The sequence below is a fragment of the Artibeus jamaicensis genome, unplaced genomic scaffold (genome assembly GCF_021234435.1).
Source record: "Artibeus jamaicensis isolate MK-2021 breed Jamaican fruit bat unplaced genomic scaffold, CSHL_Jam_final scaffold_474, whole genome shotgun sequence".
Lineage (NCBI taxonomy): Eukaryota > Metazoa > Chordata > Mammalia > Chiroptera > Phyllostomidae > Artibeus > Artibeus jamaicensis.
Genome location: NW_026522046.1, coordinates 10,411,499 through 10,432,555, shown reverse-complemented (window position 1 = coordinate 10,432,555; position 21,057 = coordinate 10,411,499). Strand labels below are relative to the sequence as shown.

General features: G+C 33.7%; 1 protein-coding gene across 3 annotated transcripts in view; it reads left to right on the top strand.

Annotated features, from left to right (window-relative positions):
- PIK3CA (phosphatidylinositol-4,5-bisphosphate 3-kinase catalytic subunit alpha) overlaps positions 1–21,057 on the top strand; it is an 87,565-nt gene that overhangs the window by 48,427 nt on the left and 18,081 nt on the right. For all 3 annotated transcript variants that reach the window (XM_037136911.2, XM_037136912.2, XM_037136913.2), the window contains 9 exons: positions 3,728–4,155; positions 4,714–4,923; positions 6,250–6,500; positions 10,897–11,142; positions 12,100–12,185; positions 15,200–15,305; positions 15,810–15,962; positions 16,053–16,187; positions 20,072–20,196. In XM_037136911.2, coding sequence (XP_036992806.1) covers positions 3,804–4,155; positions 4,714–4,923; positions 6,250–6,500; positions 10,897–11,142; positions 12,100–12,185; positions 15,200–15,305; positions 15,810–15,962; positions 16,053–16,187; positions 20,072–20,196 — 1,664 coding nt within the window. In that variant the 5' untranslated portion in view covers positions 3,728–3,803. The remainder of the gene's footprint in view (positions 1–3,727; positions 4,156–4,713; positions 4,924–6,249; positions 6,501–10,896; positions 11,143–12,099; positions 12,186–15,199; positions 15,306–15,809; positions 15,963–16,052; positions 16,188–20,071; positions 20,197–21,057) is intronic.

The following is a 21,057-nucleotide window of genomic DNA, read 5'->3' as shown; positions in this document are numbered from 1 at the left end:
TCTTTCCCCAATAAACTGTGTTCTTCAACAGCCAAAGGGAAGACATCTATCTTTTTTTTAAGATTTTATTCATTTATCTTTAGAGGGGAAGGGAAAGAGAGAGGGAGAGAAACATCAGTGTGTGGTTGCCTCTCGTGTGTCCCCCGCTGGGAACTGGCCTGCAACCCAGGCATGTGTCCTGACTGGGAATCAAACCATGATCCTTTGGTTCACAGGCCCGCACTCAATCCACTGAGCTATACCAGCCGGGGTGGAAGACATCTGTTTTATTTACCTTTATTTTCATAGCATATTTAGCCTACAGCCTAGCACGAACAGGTATTTCTCCAAAAACATGGGGTTGCGGGTTGGGGCACACACAACAAAGGATTCCTCACACCTGAGCTGACCATTTAAATAGGAATATTAGGAGTCTGGGAAACTAGAAGCAACTGCAAAAGTACCAGCTACTGAGCCAGTACCAGGTTCTGAGCCACTCACTACTATTCACACTCATCGGTGATCCTTGTGTTACCAGTGCTTCCTTCAAGTTTCAGCTCCTCAAGTTTGCACAGCTTTGTAAACCTTCTTAATTTATATGTATACATTACAGGTTTGTTAATAGCAATATTTAACATTTACTGGGTGCTTACTGGGCAAGTCTTTTTGCTTATGTGTTTTTCATATATCATCTTGTCTAATACAGTAATCTGACAAAGTATATCCCATTATCCCAGTTTAACAAATGGCCAAGGATGGGGGAGATGAGGTTCAGTGAGGCTGAACTTCTCAAGGACACACAACCACTAACTGAGGCAGCAGGAAATTGAATCCAGTGTAATTTTAGAGCCCATTCAAGTCTTATTCACCACCTGCAAGTGTTGCCTGGCCATAACTGAAGCCCAAATAGCAGAATACACTTTGAAATCACCTAAATGTAATTTCAAAGTTCATTATCTAGTGGTGAATACCTTCTCTTCTCTGGCCTTAAGTTTCCTCACATGTAAAATGGCAATATCTGCCCTAAAAGGATTATTGCCTTACTAAGAACATTATGCATACTAAATAGTAAATGTTGGTTCCATTAGCCATTTCTACACTTCTGTTCCTGTGAGCTCTGAGGTAATGATTTGTACAGAGTGAGGCCTGGTAGAAGAAGATAGATACGCATCCTCTCTCTTCCGTACAGTAAGCAGTACCATAACGTCAACCAGTGCCTGCCTTCAAGAATCTCCAATGTTTTATTGCTGTGGTCACATTTATTCTCCTATGAGAAGAGTGTATCTTGAGTATTTCATAGTTACTAATTGCCCATAAATGTATGATATTATAATAAAGATTGGAATCAATGTTGTATCTACTGTACTAGACTTCTGTTAATTCTCAGGTAACATGAGACTCTGCAGGTTGTTACTTATTCTTTAAAATAATGGCTCTCTTGATCCCATAACATAGACCTGTTAGCACCATTCAACAAAGAAAACTATAAACACAGCTGCTGTTTTGGTGTGGCTTGTGGTTTGGTTTGGTTTTTATTTGAACTTTTTTATTCAGGCAGATCATCCTTTAAAAGTAGTCATTTGGCATTTTTCCCTTGCATTCTTTAAATTATTTTGTATGTTTTAAAAAGCTTAGCCAGTCACTTCTAAAATTATACCCACAGATTAATCCATCTGTTTTTTTTACTAGTCAATGAATTTTTTTTAAAAATACAGGAAACGATATTTTATATCCTGTAACTTCAGTGGTTTTCTTATAAATTTGAAGAAAATACTCTGAACTGTTAAAAACACACACAGTGTATAGATTATGTATTGTAGGATTGTGCACCTGAAACCTGTATAATTTTGTTAACCAGCGTCACCTCAATAAATTCAGTAAAAAGGGAGAACTAATAATAGTTTTATATTCTCAATTATGTTGCAATTTCTCTATTTCCAGAGGGAGGAGTGAGGGTTTGAAATTTCTATTTCTTGTGTCTTTTATATGTTAAATCTCCGAAGCATACTTTAAACACTTGTTCACAGCTAAGCATTGGCACAGCAGAAAGGCTGCTCAGTGTAGACTCTGTCACTCTCTAGGCCACACTGGCTGTGAGGTGACAGATGGATTATAAGGAGCAAAGCTAGTTGCAAGGAGACCATTTAGGCCTTTGCCACAGTCCAGGCAGGAAACAGTAATAGCCTGACCCAAGGTCCTGAAAGTGATAGTGAAGGAGTATAGACAGATTCAGGAGATGGAACTAACGGAATTTGTTGATGGATTAGATGTCGATGAGTATGACGTAGTCACAGGTGTATCATGCTCCTCACCTCTTACTGTGTTTACTCAACTCCCACTTGTCCTTAAAAAATTCACTTTATATGTTACCTCCTGTGGAAGCCTTCCCACTCCAACTTTCATTGAGTTGGGTGACAACTATGAGCTTTTACAGCATTTGGCACTTCTCCATGAGAGCATTTTTCTGTTTTGTTCCTGTCAGTTTATTTATCCCACACCCAATCTATGTATAGATTTACCAATATATACATAATCTTCGCACTCAACTTTGTCTTATGAGGGCAAGGGCCGCGTGTCTTACTCATCAACATATTCCCAGCACCTAACATGGTTCTGGGGACAGCACCAATACATTTTTAGTGAATAAACCAAGTGTCATTTATAGCTATTGTCCACAGTGCCTGGTAGAGGATCAAATATAGTAAGTTATCTGGGCCTTTGGGTTCGTCTAGCTTAATGTTTATTTCCTTTTTGGTTTTTTTTTTATGTCTCTCAGTTTGCCTTTTTTATAATTTACAGTTCAGCTTACTGAATAAAAGAAAAAATAAACAACAAGAAATAAATTTGTGCCGATAGTACCTTCCAAAAGAACTCCTAAGATTGTTGACATCAAAAATGAAGGCTTCAAATCATAATAATAATTAATATTTCTAAAAAATATTATAAGTGCTTAATACAGTTGTTTAGAACAGTGTACTGACAGAGTCAGTGGATTTCCTTTAAATGCAGATCATTTCAATCAGAAATATTAGAACTAGGTTATTTGATAAAATTGATAGGTCATTGTAAATTTATCTTATGTCAAGACAAATGCATTGCTGAAACTATATTATAGTAACTATATACCTAACTTGCACTTTAAAGGCAGTATGGTCCAAGATACCACTTAGATAATAATCAGTACACAAAAGGAAATTACAAAGATGGATTTAAGAAAGAAAAAAAGACTAAACCATGTAATTTCTCATTACCACGGGTTGGAGGTAGGGGAGAAAAAGGAAAAGACTTGACTTCTCCAGCCTTTACTCATCTTTAAAATGAGCATTTGACACATGATTAAAGATCCTTTCCAGCGCAGATTCTGCTCAGTAAAATACAAGCGAAGGATAGAGGTGATATGCAATGGAAATTTTGGTTTCAGTTACAACTTAAAATTTGTTCTTCCCATAGCCTCAGCTCTGTCTTGATAAGACCCAAATGTTAAAAATTCATTCAGATAAAATGTTTTTTATTAAATGTCCTTGTTAAATATAATTAAATACAAGTGATTTTTCTAATTTCTGCTTTGTAGTCAATTCTTTCATCCTAATTTGGAGCAACTCCATCAAAATATTTAAGATGAATTATTGTTACTTATCCTAATTAATTTGAAGTATGGAAAATGAGGTTTTTACATTTAATAATGCTATAAATCTGTTATACTATAGTTGTTTCTCTTTTAATATATGTGTTCCCTTCTTTGGTTTAGATTTCTGCTGTGGGACCGGAACACATCTAATTCCTTAAAGTAGTTTTGTATGTAAAACTTGTAAAGGATCAGAACAATGCCTCCAAGACCATCATCAGGAGAACTGTGGGGCATCCACTTAATGCCCCCAAGAATCCTAGTAGAATGTTTACTACCAAATGGAATGATAGTGACTTTGGAATGCCTCCGTGAGGCCACGTTAATAACTATAAAGCATGAACTATTTAAAGAAGCAAGAAAGTACCCTCTCCATCAACTCCTTCAAGATGAATCTTCTTACATTTTCGTAAGTGTCACCCAAGAAGCAGAAAGAGAAGAATTTTTTGATGAAACAAGACGACTTTGTGATCTTCGGCTCTTTCAACCCTTTTTAAAAGTAATTGAGCCTGTAGGCAACCGTGAAGAGAAGATTCTCAATCGAGAAATTGGTATGATATAATTTTTAACTAAATGTCCTTGTCATGATGCTATTCTAAACACAAAGAACTATGAAACTTTATTTTCTCATTACTGAAATATTTCTGTTTGAACAAATTAATTACCTTGGTGCTCTTAAATAAATAGATTATGAAGTAAAAATTATTACAAGTCTAAAATATTTTTTGACTATTGGCCTAAGGATCTATTTTTTAAAATCTTGCTATTTTTCCATAGTTTTCTTATAAGAAGTATCATTTGTATGGTTGACTTAGATTTGTTATAATCCAGTTTTGTTTTATTATTCTTTAAAAAGTAATTGATATGGCTGCTTGCTGCCTGATATGTTATGTATGCGCCTTTGTTCCAAATTACTAAGTCTGTGTTTTATTACAAGTATTTGAGTCCTCGTCAACTCTTACTATATGTATTCACAAAAATATTTTTAAGCCCAGGGAAACTTCTTTACCCTACTGTGATCTTTCAGATCTACCAAGTTTTCTATTTATAGGAAACACATTTATACTGTGTATTTAATAGAATATTATATTCTTTATATAATTTTTAAGGCTTTGCTATCGGCATGCCAGTGTGTGAATTTGATATGGTTAAAGATCCAGAAGTACAAGACTTCCGAAGAAATATTCTGAATGTTTGTAAAGAAGCTGTGGATCTTAGGGATCTTAACTCACCTCATAGTAGAGCAATGTATGTCTATCCTCCAAACGTAGAATCTTCACCAGAACTGCCAAAGCACATATACAATAAATTAGATAAAGGTAAGAAATTTTGCAGACTACCATAATTGGTTACTGTAGTGAAGACTTCTATCTGTGCCTATATTTTTAAACTCTTTTTTATCCCAGTTAGATGACAAGCATTTTGAAGTCAGATACTGCTTATACTGACAAGTTACAGTTGAGTGCGAAGTACACTCAATAAATATTTTATTAATTGAATGAATTGTGTGCATATGGTGCTCTTCCCATGGTGAATTGTTTGTCTTAGAATAAAACTAAAGAATTTCAGGTTTAAAATTCACTGCTACAGCATTACAGCTGATTATCTTCTTACAAGTAAAAACAAGTATAAATAGAAACATTTTGTGAAATTTTTTAAAACTTACTATATCTTATGTATTTAAAGAAAAATACATTTCTAAATGTTAAGTGCAGTAATTAAATCTGATCATAATCAGGGAGGTTGACTTTTGACACTTGAATATATCAATTTCTAGAATTAAGTATACTTGAAAGTATATATACTATAATGTTTTTGAAATGAACTTATATCAGATAAATAGCTGTATTTTTTCAAGATAATAAAGATTTTCATTTGAAGTTATAGAATAGGTTAACTCACATACTATATTATATTTAAAGTTCTATTAGAATATATTGGTATCTTATTACTATTTCACCCATATTATTCAAAGTAGTTTAATGCAATATAACATAACATCATTATTTGAAATCCTTTTCTACTCTAGCATATTTTTTTAAATGGAACACTCTTTTCATTCTCCCCAACATTCTTTATGAAAAATTCCTAACATATTAGATAGTCAGGAAAATTATACTGTGAGTACCCAGACCATTCCAAAGCTTTTGGTTTTTCCATTTTTATCATTTTTGTGTCCCCTGACTTAATGGACCTTAAAAGGAAAAAAGAAGAAAATTCATCTTATTTTCCCTCCTCCATCTTTTTTTCTCATTCTAATTGAGCACCTTTCTTTAAATCTCCATGATTCTTTCCCATAGTCACCAGAAACTCCTCCACTTTTGAATCTTTGGTTTACTGTTATGAGACACTCTTCACAGAGGTTGTATCCATGAAGTATGCCATGCAATTTAGAATGAAATTATCTTGGTCTCATCTACTTGCGAACTAGTAGTCACAGTTTTGCATGTTTTCCATAAAACATGACATTTGGACATGGTCAGGCAGCTTTATTAGATTTGAAGCTTTACCTGTATTTAATTAGTTTGATATCAAGTCATTTATGATTGTAGTTAGAGTTATGGTAGTTGATATTTTTTTAAATCTGTCTCTTGATAAATGAAGTCTATGTGGTCATTGCATCTAAAAATGTTTTCTTGTTATAGGGCAAATAATAGTGGTGATTTGGGTAATAGTTTCTCCAAATAATGACAAGCAGAAGTATACTCTGAAAATCAACCACGACTGTGTGCCAGAACAAGTAATTGCTGAAGCAATCAGGAAAAAAACTCGAAGTATGTTGCTATCATCTGAACAACTAAAACTCTGTGTTTTAGAATATCAGGGCAAATACATTTTGAAAGTATGTGGGTGTGATGAATACTTCTTAGAAAAATATCCTCTGAGTCAATATAAGGTGAGTAACAAGTTTAAAAACATTCATTTTAAATAAAAAAATAATCACATTGTCTTCAGAACATACTTTTTAAAAAATAAATATTATTATTAAAGAACATTCATAAGTTTATATTCTTTAAAAGGTTTTATTTATTTACTTTTAAAGAGAGGGGAAAGGAGGGAAAAGGAAAGGGAGAAAAACATCGATTGGTTGCCTCTTGCACACCCCCACCTGGGGCCCTGGCCTGAAACCCAGGCATGTGCCTTGACTGGGGATCAAACTGATGATCTTTTGGTTTACAGTCCAGCACTCAATCCACTGAGCAACACCAGCCAGGGCCATAAGTTTATATTTTTATGTAATAATTATTTAATTTGAGAAATTGATGACAAATTTAATTTGAAAGAACAGATGCTATTCTTCTTTTAAATTTTATGTAATTAATATTTATGGATTTGACAGTATATGTGTGGATAAGCTGATTAATATTTTTGTAGTTATAACAGTAGTTTTATCATTATTCAGATAAAAACATTTGATTTGATGACTTTAATTGTTCTGTGAGGTAAGATACATATCTCAAGTATTCTGCATGCAAAAAAAAGCATCATGTGGGTTTCTAGATAGCTCCAGTTCTATAGTGGAAATATTTTTATTAGCCAATAGGAATTGTAAATAATATGAAATTTTCACAGTTTTTATGTGTCTTTCTTTTTATTTTAAAGGGGTTTATTGTATTCCTTCAAATACACAGTGTAATGAATAACATATATGTGCTCCTTGTTATGAAAAAGACAAACATATTAACATGTGGCAGTTACACTAACCCTGAAATATGGAGTATTTCATAAATTTTATCTCCTCCCAGACAATGACACTACCAGTAATTAAACATTTCAAAAAAATTAATGATTTACTATTAAATAAGATATGCTATTACTACTACTATACATTAAAAACAATATCTATTAGGAACTTCTGGCCAAGATGGAGATATACTTTGGAGATAGGTAGATATACTTTGCCTACTCGCACACCCAAAAGGAGGACAACCACAAATTTTTAAAAAATAACTAGAACTGCAAAAAAAAAAAAAAAATCAAACTGTCTGGAAGTCCAGCAACCAAGGAGTTAAAGAACCAACAGTCATTCAGACTGGTAGGAGTGTCAGAGAGGACACACGCAGGCCTACATTCATGTAAGGGTAAACTGGGAGGAACAACTGAGGAGCAAGACAATCCAGGGTTCTAGTTCAGAGAAATAAAGCCTCAAAAACCTCTGTCTGTAAAAACCTGTGAGGGTTGCAGTGGCAGGAGAAACTCCCATATCCACATGAGAGTTCATTGGAGAGACTCACAGGGTCTTAGAATTTAGACAAATCCACTGATCCAGGAATCAGCACTAAAAGGACCCAATTTGCTTGTGGGTAACAGGGCAAGTGACTGAAAGCTGGCCAAGAGCCAAGCAGGCAGCATTGTCCCCTCTCAGAGCCCTCCCCCACATACAGTGCCACAACACAGTGACATGGGTTGTTCCACCCTGGAGAATATCTAAGCCTCTGCCCCTTATACATAACAGGTGCTCTAAGACAAAAAAAAAAAAAATATGGCCAAATGAAAGACCAGATCAAAGCTCCAGAAAAAAATACAACTAAGCATTGAAAAGATAGCCAGCCTATCTGATGCAGAGTTCAAAAACACTGGTCATCAGGATGCTCACAGAAATGGTTGAGTATGGTTGCAAAATAGAGGAAGAAGTGAAAGCCATGCAGAGTGAAATAAAGGAAAATATACAGGGAACCAACAGTGAAGGGAAGGAAAACAGGACTCAAGTCAGTGATTTGGAGCAGAAGAAAGAAATAAGCATTCAACCAGAACACAATGAAGAAAGAAGAATTCCCCCAAAAATGAGAAGGCCCTGGCTGGTGTAGCTCAGTGGATTGAGCGCGGGCCTGTGAACCACACGATCACGGTTCGATTCCCAGTCAGGGCACATGCCTGGGTTGCAGGCCAGTTCTCAGCAGGGAGCACACAAAAGGCAACCATACATTGATGTTTCTCTCCCTCTCTCCTTCCCCTCTTCCCCTCTAAAGATAAATAAATAAAATCTTTTAAAAAAATGAGGAGAGGCTTAGGGACCTCTGGCACAACTTTAAATGTTCCAACAACTGAATCATAGGGGTGCCAGAGGAAAAGAGGAAGACCAAGAAATGGAAAACTTACTTGAACAAATAATGAAGGAGGACTTCTTCAGTCTGGCAAAGGAAATAGACTTCTAGAAAGTCCAGGAAGCTCAGAGTCCCAAAGAAGTTGAAACCAAGGAAGCACACACCAATGCACATCATAATTACATTAGCCAAGATTGTGGTACATATACACAATGTAATTCTATGCAGCAGAGAGAAAGAAGGAGCTACTACCTTTTGCAACAACATGGATGGAACTGGAAAGCATTATGCTGAGTGAAATAGGCCAGGCATTGAAGGACAAATACCATATGATCTCACCTTTGACAGGAAGCTAAAGAATAAAACAAACAAGCAAACAGAATAAAAACAAAGACGCTGAAATAGAGAACAAGTGGGCAGCGACCAGAGGGGAGAGGGAAGGGAACTTAAGGGGAAAAAGAGGGAGGGATTTTGAGGAACAAGTATGAAAGACACAGAGATGAGGACTGGCGGGGGCGGGGGGGAATGGGAGGGAGGGGGGAGACCGGGCGGGGGGGTGGGGTGGGATGGGAGAAATAGATAAAAAAAAATGTACTTGAAAAGTAACTAAATAAAATTTAATATTAAAAAATAAAAATAAATAAAGAGAAGGAGAGAATCTTAAAAGCAGCAAGAGAAAAGAAGAGATTTAACTACAAAGTAGTTCCCATAAGACTAGCAGCTGATTTCTCAAGAGTAACCCTGCAGGCAAGAAGGGGCTGGAAAGAAGTATTCCAAGTCATGAAAAGCAGGGACCTACATCCAAGATTACTCTACCCAACAAAACTATCTATTAGAGTGGAAGGGCAGATAGAGTACTTCCAGATAAGGTCAAGTTGAAGGAGTCCATCATCACCAAGCCCTTATTAAATGAAATGTTAATGGGACTTATCTAAGAAGATGAACAAAAATATGAACAGTAAAATGACAACAAAGTCACAACTATCAACAATGGACCCTACAAAAACAAAAACTAAGCAAACAACGAGAACAGGAACAGAATCACAGAAATGGAGATCATATGGGGGGTTATCAGCGGGGAGGGGAATGGGGGAAAATGGGGGAAAAGGTATAGGGAATAAAAACCATAAATGGTAGGTTATGGAGAGGTAGACGGGGAGGTTAAGAACAATATAGGAAATGGACAAGCCAAAGAATTTATATATACAACCCATGGACATGAGAATGCTGGTGGGAGGCAGCTACAGGGCTGAGAGGAATAAAGGGGAGAAGAAAAAGGGACAACTATAATAGCATAGTCAATAAAATATAAATAAATACATACCTATAAGAAGGAACCATACTTGTACCAAGCATATACAAAATACTAATTTACATTACCAAGCAAGCTATAGTTCTGGCCTTCAGGTTGCTTCCAGTCTGGTAGACATATGGGTAAGAAAATAGGCTATTATAATATGAACAGTAACATTTATATTAGAAATTTCTATCCTAAGTACCACTTCATGGTTCAAACCATTGTGTTTTAATATATTTTTAAAATATATTCTCTATTTTTATCAGTCTCCTCTGTGGTTTTTTTGTTTTGTTTTCATTTTTAACAAATGTTTCTCAAGAAATACTGTTACACAAGAACAAGAGGACAGCAACCCTTGTTTTGTCATGGAAATGATGTATCATATTTTTTGAACTATAAGAATTACCCCCCCCATTTGGTTGTTAATGCTGCTGTTGAGTTCTGTTTACATTTATATTGGTGAAATATCATGTTGTTTATTTTATTAAATATTTTACCACATTTTTTCCTTCAAATTTTTTTTCCTGTTTTTCTCTTCTAAAATCTAGGTGTGTCTTATGGTCCAAAAAAATACAATAATAAAATGATAGAAGCTCACTAAATGATGTTGCTTTTCCTTTAACAGTACAGTGTTTTCATAATGAGTATCCTATGATTCTTGCTTTTATTTTGTTTGTTTTTCTTGATAACTAAGGGTACAATTATAGTGTTAAAAGCTGACTATTTTAATATAATTTATATTTTAATAGGTGCTTGCTTGATCCTGCACAGTAACCTAACTCCCAAATGTTAGTATTTTAAATGTTAAATATAGCATCTGCTAAGAAATATAATCTATAATTTTCTATCACCTTTGTGTATTAGTGTGTAAATTCTCTCATAGTCTTTCTTACATGTTGCTTTTAAAATAAAAAACCTTGTTAAAAGGCTTCTCTCTTAATCTTTTACAGTATATAAGAAGCTGTATAATGCTTGGGAGGATGCCCAATTTGATGCTGATGGCTAAGGAAAGCCTTTACTCGCAACTGCCAATGGACTCTTTTACAATGCCATCTTATTCCAGACGTATCTCCACCGCTACACCCTATATGAATGGAGAAACTTCTACAAAATCCCTCTGGGTTATAAATAGTGCACTCAGAATAAAAATTCTTTGTGCAACCTATGTAAATGTAAATATTCGAGACATTGACAAGGTAAAGCCATTTGATGCTTATTACTTTACATAAACATTTTTTTTAATTTACTTATTTTAATTGTTGTTCAGGTACAGTTTTCTGTCTTTTACTCCCATCCCAGCCCACCACCCCAGTTACATAAACTTTTTATTGACCTAAATAATTAACTGTTTACCTGCAGTATGTTTTCAGATGGCTAGAAAACCACCCATCCACCTCAGCTATTACACAGCTTATTGTCCTTTTTCTGTAATTCTAATATCACTGATGCTAATATCCTAATAGTTCTAAGTGTTCATAATTCTAAGCACTTAAAACCAAAAGTTTTACAGAATTTATTTTGCAGCAAAACCTGACCCAACCTGAAGAAATGTTTTTAATATTTTTATTTATTCCACTACTATAAATATTCCTGTGTTTTGTCACAGAAATATTAATATATGTATCATATTCTGACTTCTAATAGTATTAAGTAATATTTAGTATATGTACCTATTTTCTAAACTATGAAAAACTCTGAATCCCATAGTTGCCCTAATATTGAGCCTATATTGATTTTTATTAGTCTGATATTTCCCTGAAAACAGCAACAAATCTTGATGGAGAATCTGCATCAGTATAACTTATTACATATTTAAGAAAAAGAGAACCAAAAAGCTACATCTGAACAGAAACTTCTAATGGATTCTCTTATTTATATCAGTTACACTATTTTAATATTGTTCAATGTTATTTCTGTCTAGTATGTACAGTGTGGGACAAAAGTAGGTTTACAGTTGTATGTGAAACACAGTTTATTCTTGTATTATTATTTATTAATTATTACATTATTTTCCATACAACCAACTGTAAACCTAATTTTGCCCACACTGTTATATGGCATGTGTGTATGTATTTGATATATGTGTATATTTGTATATATTTATCTCCACATACTTCTTTCTTTCATTTTTTTTAAATTTCTTTTTGTTTTAGATCTATGTTCGAACAGGTATCTACCATGGAGGAGAACCCTTGTGTGATAATGTGAACACTCAGAGAGTACCCTGTTCCAATCCCAGGTAAGGAAGTATATGGATTTCTATCTTCAAAAGTCATATTAGTACTTAGCAATGTAATTAATAAAAGTAGTATAGTTTATATAATTAGTTTTATACAAGTCATATAAATTACCAGGCATTTACAAATAGAACATAAGGACTCTCTGTCAAATTACAGGATCATTATTGATTCTCTGTAAAATTTTATCTGTAGGGTTTTTCTGATTCTCTCTTCCCAACCTATGGAGGAGAGAATAAACTGTGGTTACAGTTTTGTACTGATGGTTGCCCCACGTTTGATTCATAAACCTAGCATTTTGTTCTTTTCTTATCTCCATTATCATTTACACCAAGAAGAACTGAGATTTGGCAAACAACTCCAGAGCCAGACTACTCTAAGGCTGTTTTCTGCACATTATTCCCAAGAGTTCCTAGATATGACATTCAAGTACATCAATTTCTTAGGAAGAGGGAGAGTTCTTGGAAACGTTTTAAATTATTACTGCTTAGATATAATGATGAAGTAGGAGGAAGTATTATTCAACAGCTTGCCATCCGGCCATTTCCTTGCCTCGCTGTAGAATCATTTGGGATAAGAGTGTACCCCTGAATATAATAGTAATATTTTAAGAAAAATCAGCATTAAAGATTAAAGATGGATTTTGTGGAGTACAGTCAAGCTAACTAGTAAATCATCCAGAAGTAAATTTCATAATGAATTTAGACTGAATTCTAGGAGAGTCAAAAAAAAGTCTCGATCTTGTACTTAAGTTGCCAGAGATGGCCACTGTTCTAGAATCTAGATAAAAGTTCAATGAGATGGCCACCTTCTCTAGCTGGAGGAAGGGAAATAGTGTCTCCCCCTACTTGAACCATTAGGTTAGAAAGTATGTCATTCAAGTTAGAACTTATGCTGTGGCAACAAACAACCCCAAGATCTTTTAAAATTTTTGTTAGAACCACAAAACTTAATTAACTTTATTTCCCATTCATGCTGCCCGACTGTCACAGGTTGAGGGTGTGGTTGTGCAAGGAACAACAAAACACTATTTGAGTAAAGAATAGCCAAAAATTTTTAAATCTGATGAAAACTATCAAACCAGCAATCTAAAAAGTTTAACAAGCCCCAAGCAAAAAACCCAAAATGATATTGGGTACATTTATTCTAGTTGTTTAAAAACCAAAAAGTAAGCAAACTTTATAAAAGTAAAAGGTAAATTTATTTAATGATATGAGTTAAATGTCAAAATTTTATTGAATTAAAAGAAGCTATTTAAAACACTTATATTTGATTATCTTAAAGTTCTCAAGTCTAAAAGATAAAATCTCTATGGTAGTAGTACGAATATTTAAGTAAATTTTTAAACTTTTATGTATTTACCAAAAAAATTAGAGACAAAAGAAAACTAAGTTATTAGAAAAGATTTTAAAAATTCATGCTAAGATTGATTGTTCCAAATCTGTACTTCCCGTATGCTAAATTACTTTATGATTTCTTCATAAATGTTACCATTTATCTCCCAAACCAGAAACAATTTGGACTATATATAAAACTATTGCCTAATAATAAAGAATTTAATTGGGATGTGTGTGTGCTTGAGAAGAAGAAGCATGCTTTATTCACGTAGTATTAGAAACAACTACATACTCAGGTTACAGCTCTCTTAGAAAATGTGGAGAATATTTCCCATTCACTCTAAGCAAGTCTAAAGATTTAGAAGTACTTTTAAAAAAAAGAAACCTAAGTACAGTTACTCTGGACTTATCAAATCTCAAAGTATTTCTTCTCCTTGCTTGTTGCTAAGTTCCGCCATTTTAAACATCTTCTCGTATTTAAATAGAATATGCACACACATGTATTTAACTTCATTCATAATCAAGCAAAGAGACTAGAATAAAGAGAACTTATTTTACTGAAAAACTTTTATGCCTTAGTTTGGCTAATTAAAAATAGAATTTTTATACTATCTTTCTGATTCTTATTTTATTTATAATCAAAAATAGAATTTTGAAAAAGTCATTTGAACAGTTTTCGAAATCAATCTGTAGCACTTGAGTTTTTTCCATGTGCTTATTACTCTTCCAATTGATTTACTTCTGTTATCTGATTTACTCTGCACAACTTTATGAGAGTAGGTACTGTTTATCACATTTCCAAGACGAGAACACAGTAAGGGTCACACATGTAATAACATAGTAGAAACAAGATTCTATTCTAGGTATGTGACTTCTGAGTTCATACTTTTAACCATTGCTATAATCTTTTTGAAAAAAGTTGGTTCTTTACAGATATGTTTACTGTATATTCAATTATATAAATATACCATAGTTTATCAATTTTACTGTTAGACATTTAGTTTGCAGTTTTGGGATATTGTAAATAATCTCTTGCCCTGGCTGGTGTAGCTCAGTGAATTGAGCGCGGGCCTGCAAACCACACGATTGCCGTTTGATTGTCAGTCAGGGCACATGCCTGGGTTGCAGGCCAGTGCCCAGCAGGGGACTCAGGAGAGGCAAGCATACATCGATATTTCTCTCCTTCTCTCCTTCCCTTCCTCTCTAAAGATAAATAAATGAAATCTTTTTAAAAAATAATAATCTATTAATAGTCCATGCATAAATGCATGTGTTTCTTTGATTTTATACCAAGAGGTGGAGCTGAGTCATAGGTCACCTTTAGTAGATTAGCTTTCCATATTGGTTGTATAAATTACACCTCTACTATAGCAGTATGTGAGATTTCCTGTTACTACACATTCTGACCACCCCTTGGAGTCATCAGTGTTTATAGTTTTAGACAATCTCTTGTATAGTGATAGCTCCATGATATTTTATTTTGCATTTTGCGGATAACAAATGATTTGACTACTTTTCCATGTTTATTGGCCATTTGGATATGATGTTGTGAAATGTCTTCCATTCAAATCACATCCCTGTTTGTTTTGCTTATGTATTTTTTGATGGGTTGTAGGAGTCATTTCTATATCTAGATAAATGCTTTTTTGGTAAATTCCTTTTTTTAAAATTTTACATAGGTGGAATGAATGGCTGAATTACGATATATACATTCCTGATCTTCCTCGTGCTGCTCGACTTTGCCTTTCCATTTGTTCTGTTAAAGGTCGAAAGGGTGCTAAAGAGGTAAAGTGTTTTAGAAGAAGCAGTTCACCTTTAGAAACTCCAAATTATGCTGCTTATTGAATTTTTATCAAGAAATGGATATTATTTTTATCTAAAATAAATATTTTAAATTTTTAAATAAATAAATGTATTACAGAAGAATACTTTGAAAGAGCTTCCAAAATTTATTTATGATAATTATGTCCAGAGATCAGACTGATACAATTTTTTGAACATGCAAAGTGACTACATACAAATATCTGTTAAGTGACTAAATGCATATATCTGTCTTGCTTCCTTTGGTTCGTATTTCCTAGTAACGATTAGAGAAAAGACATGTGATTTCAAATGGGAAAAAAGAAAGCAAGTTATACTTTGACAAAAATAATATGGTTTATTATAGACATAATTATGAAGATAGTTGTTAAATTCTGCTTCCTGGGGAAGGAAAGTGTTTTTGAAAGGTGTTTAATAATTTAATCCACAGAGTAGTGAATATTTTTCTGTTTGTTTGTTTGTTTGAAGGAACACTGTCCATTGGCATGGGGAAATATAAACTTGTTTGATTACACAGATACTCTGGTATCTGGAAAAATGGCTTTGAATCTTTGGCCAGTACCTCATGGATTAGAAGATTTGCTGAATCCTATTGGTGTTACTGGATCAAATCCAAATAAAGTAAGCTTTTTATTATTATAAATTAGAATTTTTTCCTTTTTTATGACAGTCAAGCACAGTATATGTAATAACTTCTCCTCCATCTCTTAGGAAACTCCATGCTTAGAGTTGGAGTTTGACTGGTTCAGCAGTGTGGTCAAGTTTCCAGATATGTCAGTGATTGAAGAGCATGCCAATTGGTCTGTGTCCCGAGAAGCAGGATTTAGTTATTCCCATGCAGGACTGGTAAGGAAAATCACTGGAGTTTTCTTAAGTATCAGTCATAATCAATGGATTTGCGTACACACTCTTTGTATGGAAAGGGCTTTGTATGTTTTTAGTTACACTGGCACAGCTAATATAGGCTCTGGGAATAATGCAATATAATAAAGTTTTCTGTGTGCTAGTATTTTTACTGCAGCTCTGCCTCTTAGTTTTTCACAGCTCTAGCCTGCCTTCATTTACAAACATTTATCGAATGCCAACTCTATGTATGTATGGATTGTATGATATGTAGCAGATACTAAAGTTGTGACCTAAAGAGACCTCCGTTGAGTATGCGATCTAATCGTGAACATAGACGTTAAACAGGTAAAAGGAAAATATAAGATTATAGATCATGGTAAATGCCACGAAGGAAAAAACAATAGTACAGTAAGAATGACTGACTGAGGAATAGGAGAGGAAGGCTTATATTGGATTCAAAAAGGCTTCTCAGAAATAGTAATCTTAAAGTTGAACCAAAATATAAATGTACTGTTAGGTAAGCTTGGAAACAGAGGAAATTGCTTCACCATTGTAGCCCAGATTCCCTAGAAAACAGTGTATATAAAATAGAATTTAAATTTTGACCTACTGATCTTGGCCATAACATTTGAACCGTAGTATAACTGGGTTTAAGGATCGTTAACTCTCACTTTTTTTTCAAGGGCAAAGGTGTCATTGCTAAGAGAATAAGATATTTTTGGTTTTTGTTATCTGTTTTTTTAATATTCAAATTTATTACTTTTTCTTGGGCCTGGTTATAAGTTATAAATAGACCAACCAGTGAAATATGGGTCCAGAAGGTACTGAAATATGCCTACTGTGTTTTATACATTCCTGGGTACAATAACAACAGCAGCCAGGGCAGTCCAGCACTTAGGACTTTCAATGAGGAGTTCGCCAGTACCTTTCATAAACTCAGTAATAATAATAACCCTTACCCTTCCTGTCTATGCACTTTCAAAAATATATAAAAGGTATTCTAAGTAGAAATAAATGTAAAATTGCTGGGTTTTGTCAGATACTAAAGTACAGTTAACTTTTTGGATATTGAGAAGAGGTTTTCTTGAAAAATGAAGCTATTTTTCTGTAAGTTTAATTTGATAACAATTGCTAACATCTGTCAAGTGCTTACTGTGTACCAAATGCCATACCAATCATTTTTCACATGCTATCTCATTTAACTTTAAAAGCCATCTCTCTGAAGGTAGGTACTATTATAATCCTTATTTCGCTAGTGAGGAAGCAGGCTTAAAGAATATAAATAACCTACCTAATGTCATTGTTTAATAAATATTGAGCATCTTACTTATAACCATTCCATTATAACTGAACAGGAATTCCTTAGTTTTTAAATTGGGGTTGAAATACTTATAAGCATTCCCATTACATTTTCCTGTCCAATTAGTTATAGATATAACTGGAAGGAAAAAGGTGATGTAGAAATTAAGAAATTCCCTGGCTTCATTATTCTGATTGGTATTTGTAAGTGTAAAAATGAAATATTTACAAACAACATGGCAAATTTCTGTTTGTAAATAGAAATTTACAAATACATTGGTAAAGAAGATGCCATTCTAACAATATTATGAGGAATCAAAGTTTTCAAAAATACTTCGTTTTGACTTACAGGTATAGGAAGAACCAGAAGCAATGATAAGCTACAATTTCTTAGATATGCATTTAAAATCCAGGGTCAGTATTTACAACAGGAATGTCAAACTCATTTTCATCGGGGCCCACATCAGCCTCGCAGTTGCGTTCAAAGGGCCAAATGTAATTTCAACTCCATAACAGTTAAGGAATAGTTACATTTATACAGTCCTAAAATTCCTTCAGCCCTTTGATGGCAACCGCAAGGCTGATGTGGCCCCAGTGAAAATGAATTTGACACCCTTGGTTTACAAGATAGGCATGTTCCAGGCTCATGCATGACAGTTGATGAGCAAGCAGTTAATTGCATTCAAAGGATATTGCTTATTTTGGATGGCAACCTTGGTTTTACTGTGTTTAAATTCTTATCAAGACATAATATAATTATTTTTAATTATCACTTTATTCTGTAATTATTCTATATTAAATATATAAACAAAACTAAGTAAATGATATAAAAGAATTAAGAGGCCATGGACCCAGACAGTAAATGGTAATGACTACTTTTCCTGATAAATTGAAGGTTAAACATTTATTATCTCTCACCTGAACTATTTCTGTAGCCTCTTGACTGGTCTCCCTCCTTCTACACAGCACCCAGTATAATATTTATTGAATGTAAATCAAATCACAACTCATTGTTTAAATAACTTCCACTGAAAATAAAATCCAAACCTTTTACCCTGACCTACACATTTTACATGCTTTGAACAGGGATCCTATCATTCCACTCCCTCATCTACTGGGCTTCAGGCTCACTGGCCTTCCCACAAACTCATCCTCCCCGTGAGGCACTTTCGTTGTGCCCCATGAGGCACCACCTCCATCTGCAGTAGTTTTTCCGGACCTTTCTGTGGATGGCTCTTCCTTGCCATTTGGATCAGAAATTATATTCTCAGAGGCCATTTGTGAACACCTAGTCTAAAGTAGTCGCTCAGACATTCTCTTTTAGATCACCCATAGTATTTAAGTCAACCCTCCAGTATTTTTCTTACATGTTTATTAAACTTTCCATTATAGTGGGCACATGGTTAGTACAGGTGTTTTTTTTACAGTTTTATAGCTCCCAAAAGTAAGAACAAGACAAAATACACAATAAATGTTTTACTAAATATTTGTTTAATGAATATGTGCCAGTAATATTTCTTGATGCTGTTAGATAAATTAACAGTGTTTAAATGTATAAAAACCTGGGAGCATGGATATTCACTTTCGTTTTTAGCCATTTGGAATATGTGTAACCCTTTCTCAGGGATATATAATTGTTTCTTATAATACATTAATATGAATTCATAATTATTCATTATGTAGCTATATTTAAAGGGAATAAATGTATTGTTTGAAATCTTGGAATTATACCAAAAGTTATATTTCTTTTTAGTTTCCAAACATGCAATGTACATGGTTTTAGTGGAGGTATTACTTTTCCTTTTTTTCTCTTATTTATTTTTACTTTTTAATAATTTGAATGTGTTAACTGACTATAAGTATGTATTTAGGCAAAAATTATGAAAGAATTTACATTTTAATTTTATTATTTTACTCTTATATTTTATTGTTTTAAATATATTTTATTGATTGTGTTACTACAGTTGCCCCATTTTTTTCCTCCCCTTTATTCCTCTACCTTGCATTCCTTCTCACCAGCAGTCCTCTGCCTTAGTTCATGTCCCTGGGCCATGCATATAAGTTCTTTGGCTTGCCCATTTCCTATACTATTCTTAACCTCCCTCTGTCTATTTTTATTTACCATTTATGCTTCTATTCCCTGTACCTTTTTTCCCCCATTCCCCTCCCTTCTGATAGAACCTATGCTTCTATCTTGGCCAGAAGTTCTATTTTATGTTTTCTTATTCCAAAAACATTAGCTGGTGGGTTAAAACACTAAGAAGGGTGCTCATCAGCAAAAGAAGGAAATCATTCACTACTACCCCTAGTATTCTAATCATCTTAGCCCTGACTAACTTTGGCAGTTACTGTTCTGTGGTTGGTGGTAATGTTAACCAAATCAATTATGGGATTTGTGCCATAAATCCTGTCTTGTTTTTTCTCTATCCCTAAAATAAAATCTTGAAATAGGAATAGTAAACTGTTTCACAACAGTTAATAAGCATCATAAAGTTTATTGACAGTTTTTTTGTGTAGATTACTCCTGAATCCTGGGTGAAAAAATCAGCAAAGAAAATCATATAAAATATTACTGTATTTTACAGAGTACCAGACTAGCCAGAGACAACGAATTAAGGGAAAATGATAAAGAACAGCTCCGAGCAATTTGTACCCGAGATCCTCTCTCTGAAATCACTGAGCAAGAGAAAGATTTTCTATGGAGCCACAGGTAAGTGTCAAGATGAAGAGTCTCTGTTTCTTCTTTATGTTATAGAAGAAAAGAAAGAATTGACTTTGGCTGATCTTGCCATTTTTTTTCTACCATACCTAGTAAAGTTAAATAAAGCATAATTTACATTACTTTGTAGTATAAATGATATATTTTTTAAAGCTGGGGATAAGATTAATATTTCTACAAAATCATTCTGCATGGGTACTAACTTTGTACCTTGAAGGCTTTTTGTTAAATTCTAAGTTGATAAGACTTTTTTAGGACTTGGTTTTTATTTTTGTTTTTTAATAAAATTCAAGATCCCCCAAAATAGCCTGTTATTTTAGATCAATTTAATTGGTCTAGATATTTCATTTTTTAGGAGTTCCCTCCATTTTCCTTTTTCTTTTACACTTTCTCAAACTAATAGTGTAATGTCTTATTTTTATTTACGAAGAGATTATCCAACTACGTAGCAAGTTTTATTTAAATAAAGCAATTGTACTCTATTTCTACAGAAAGTTCATTAAAACAGAAATTCTTTCCAGTGACCACAATAGAAGTAGTGACTCTTCTTGTGGTTCAAGTTGCCTAGTGAGTGAAAAAAAGAAGCTACAACAAGAGTGTTATAAAATAAATTCATGATTTTTCCTAAGTACCTGTCTTCCGTTTTCAATTTTTCTTTTACTTTCCTTGCCATTATAACTGTATCTAAGTATGTATGTACATATATATGCAGCAAAATGGTAAACACTGATTTCTTTTGATTTTAAGGAAGGCTAGTAATTGTAAATAGTTTTTAAAGTGTTTAGAACTTCTTAAAGATGCATAGTGAAAATTTAAACATCTAGGCCTTTTGAATAACATGCAAGAATGTTT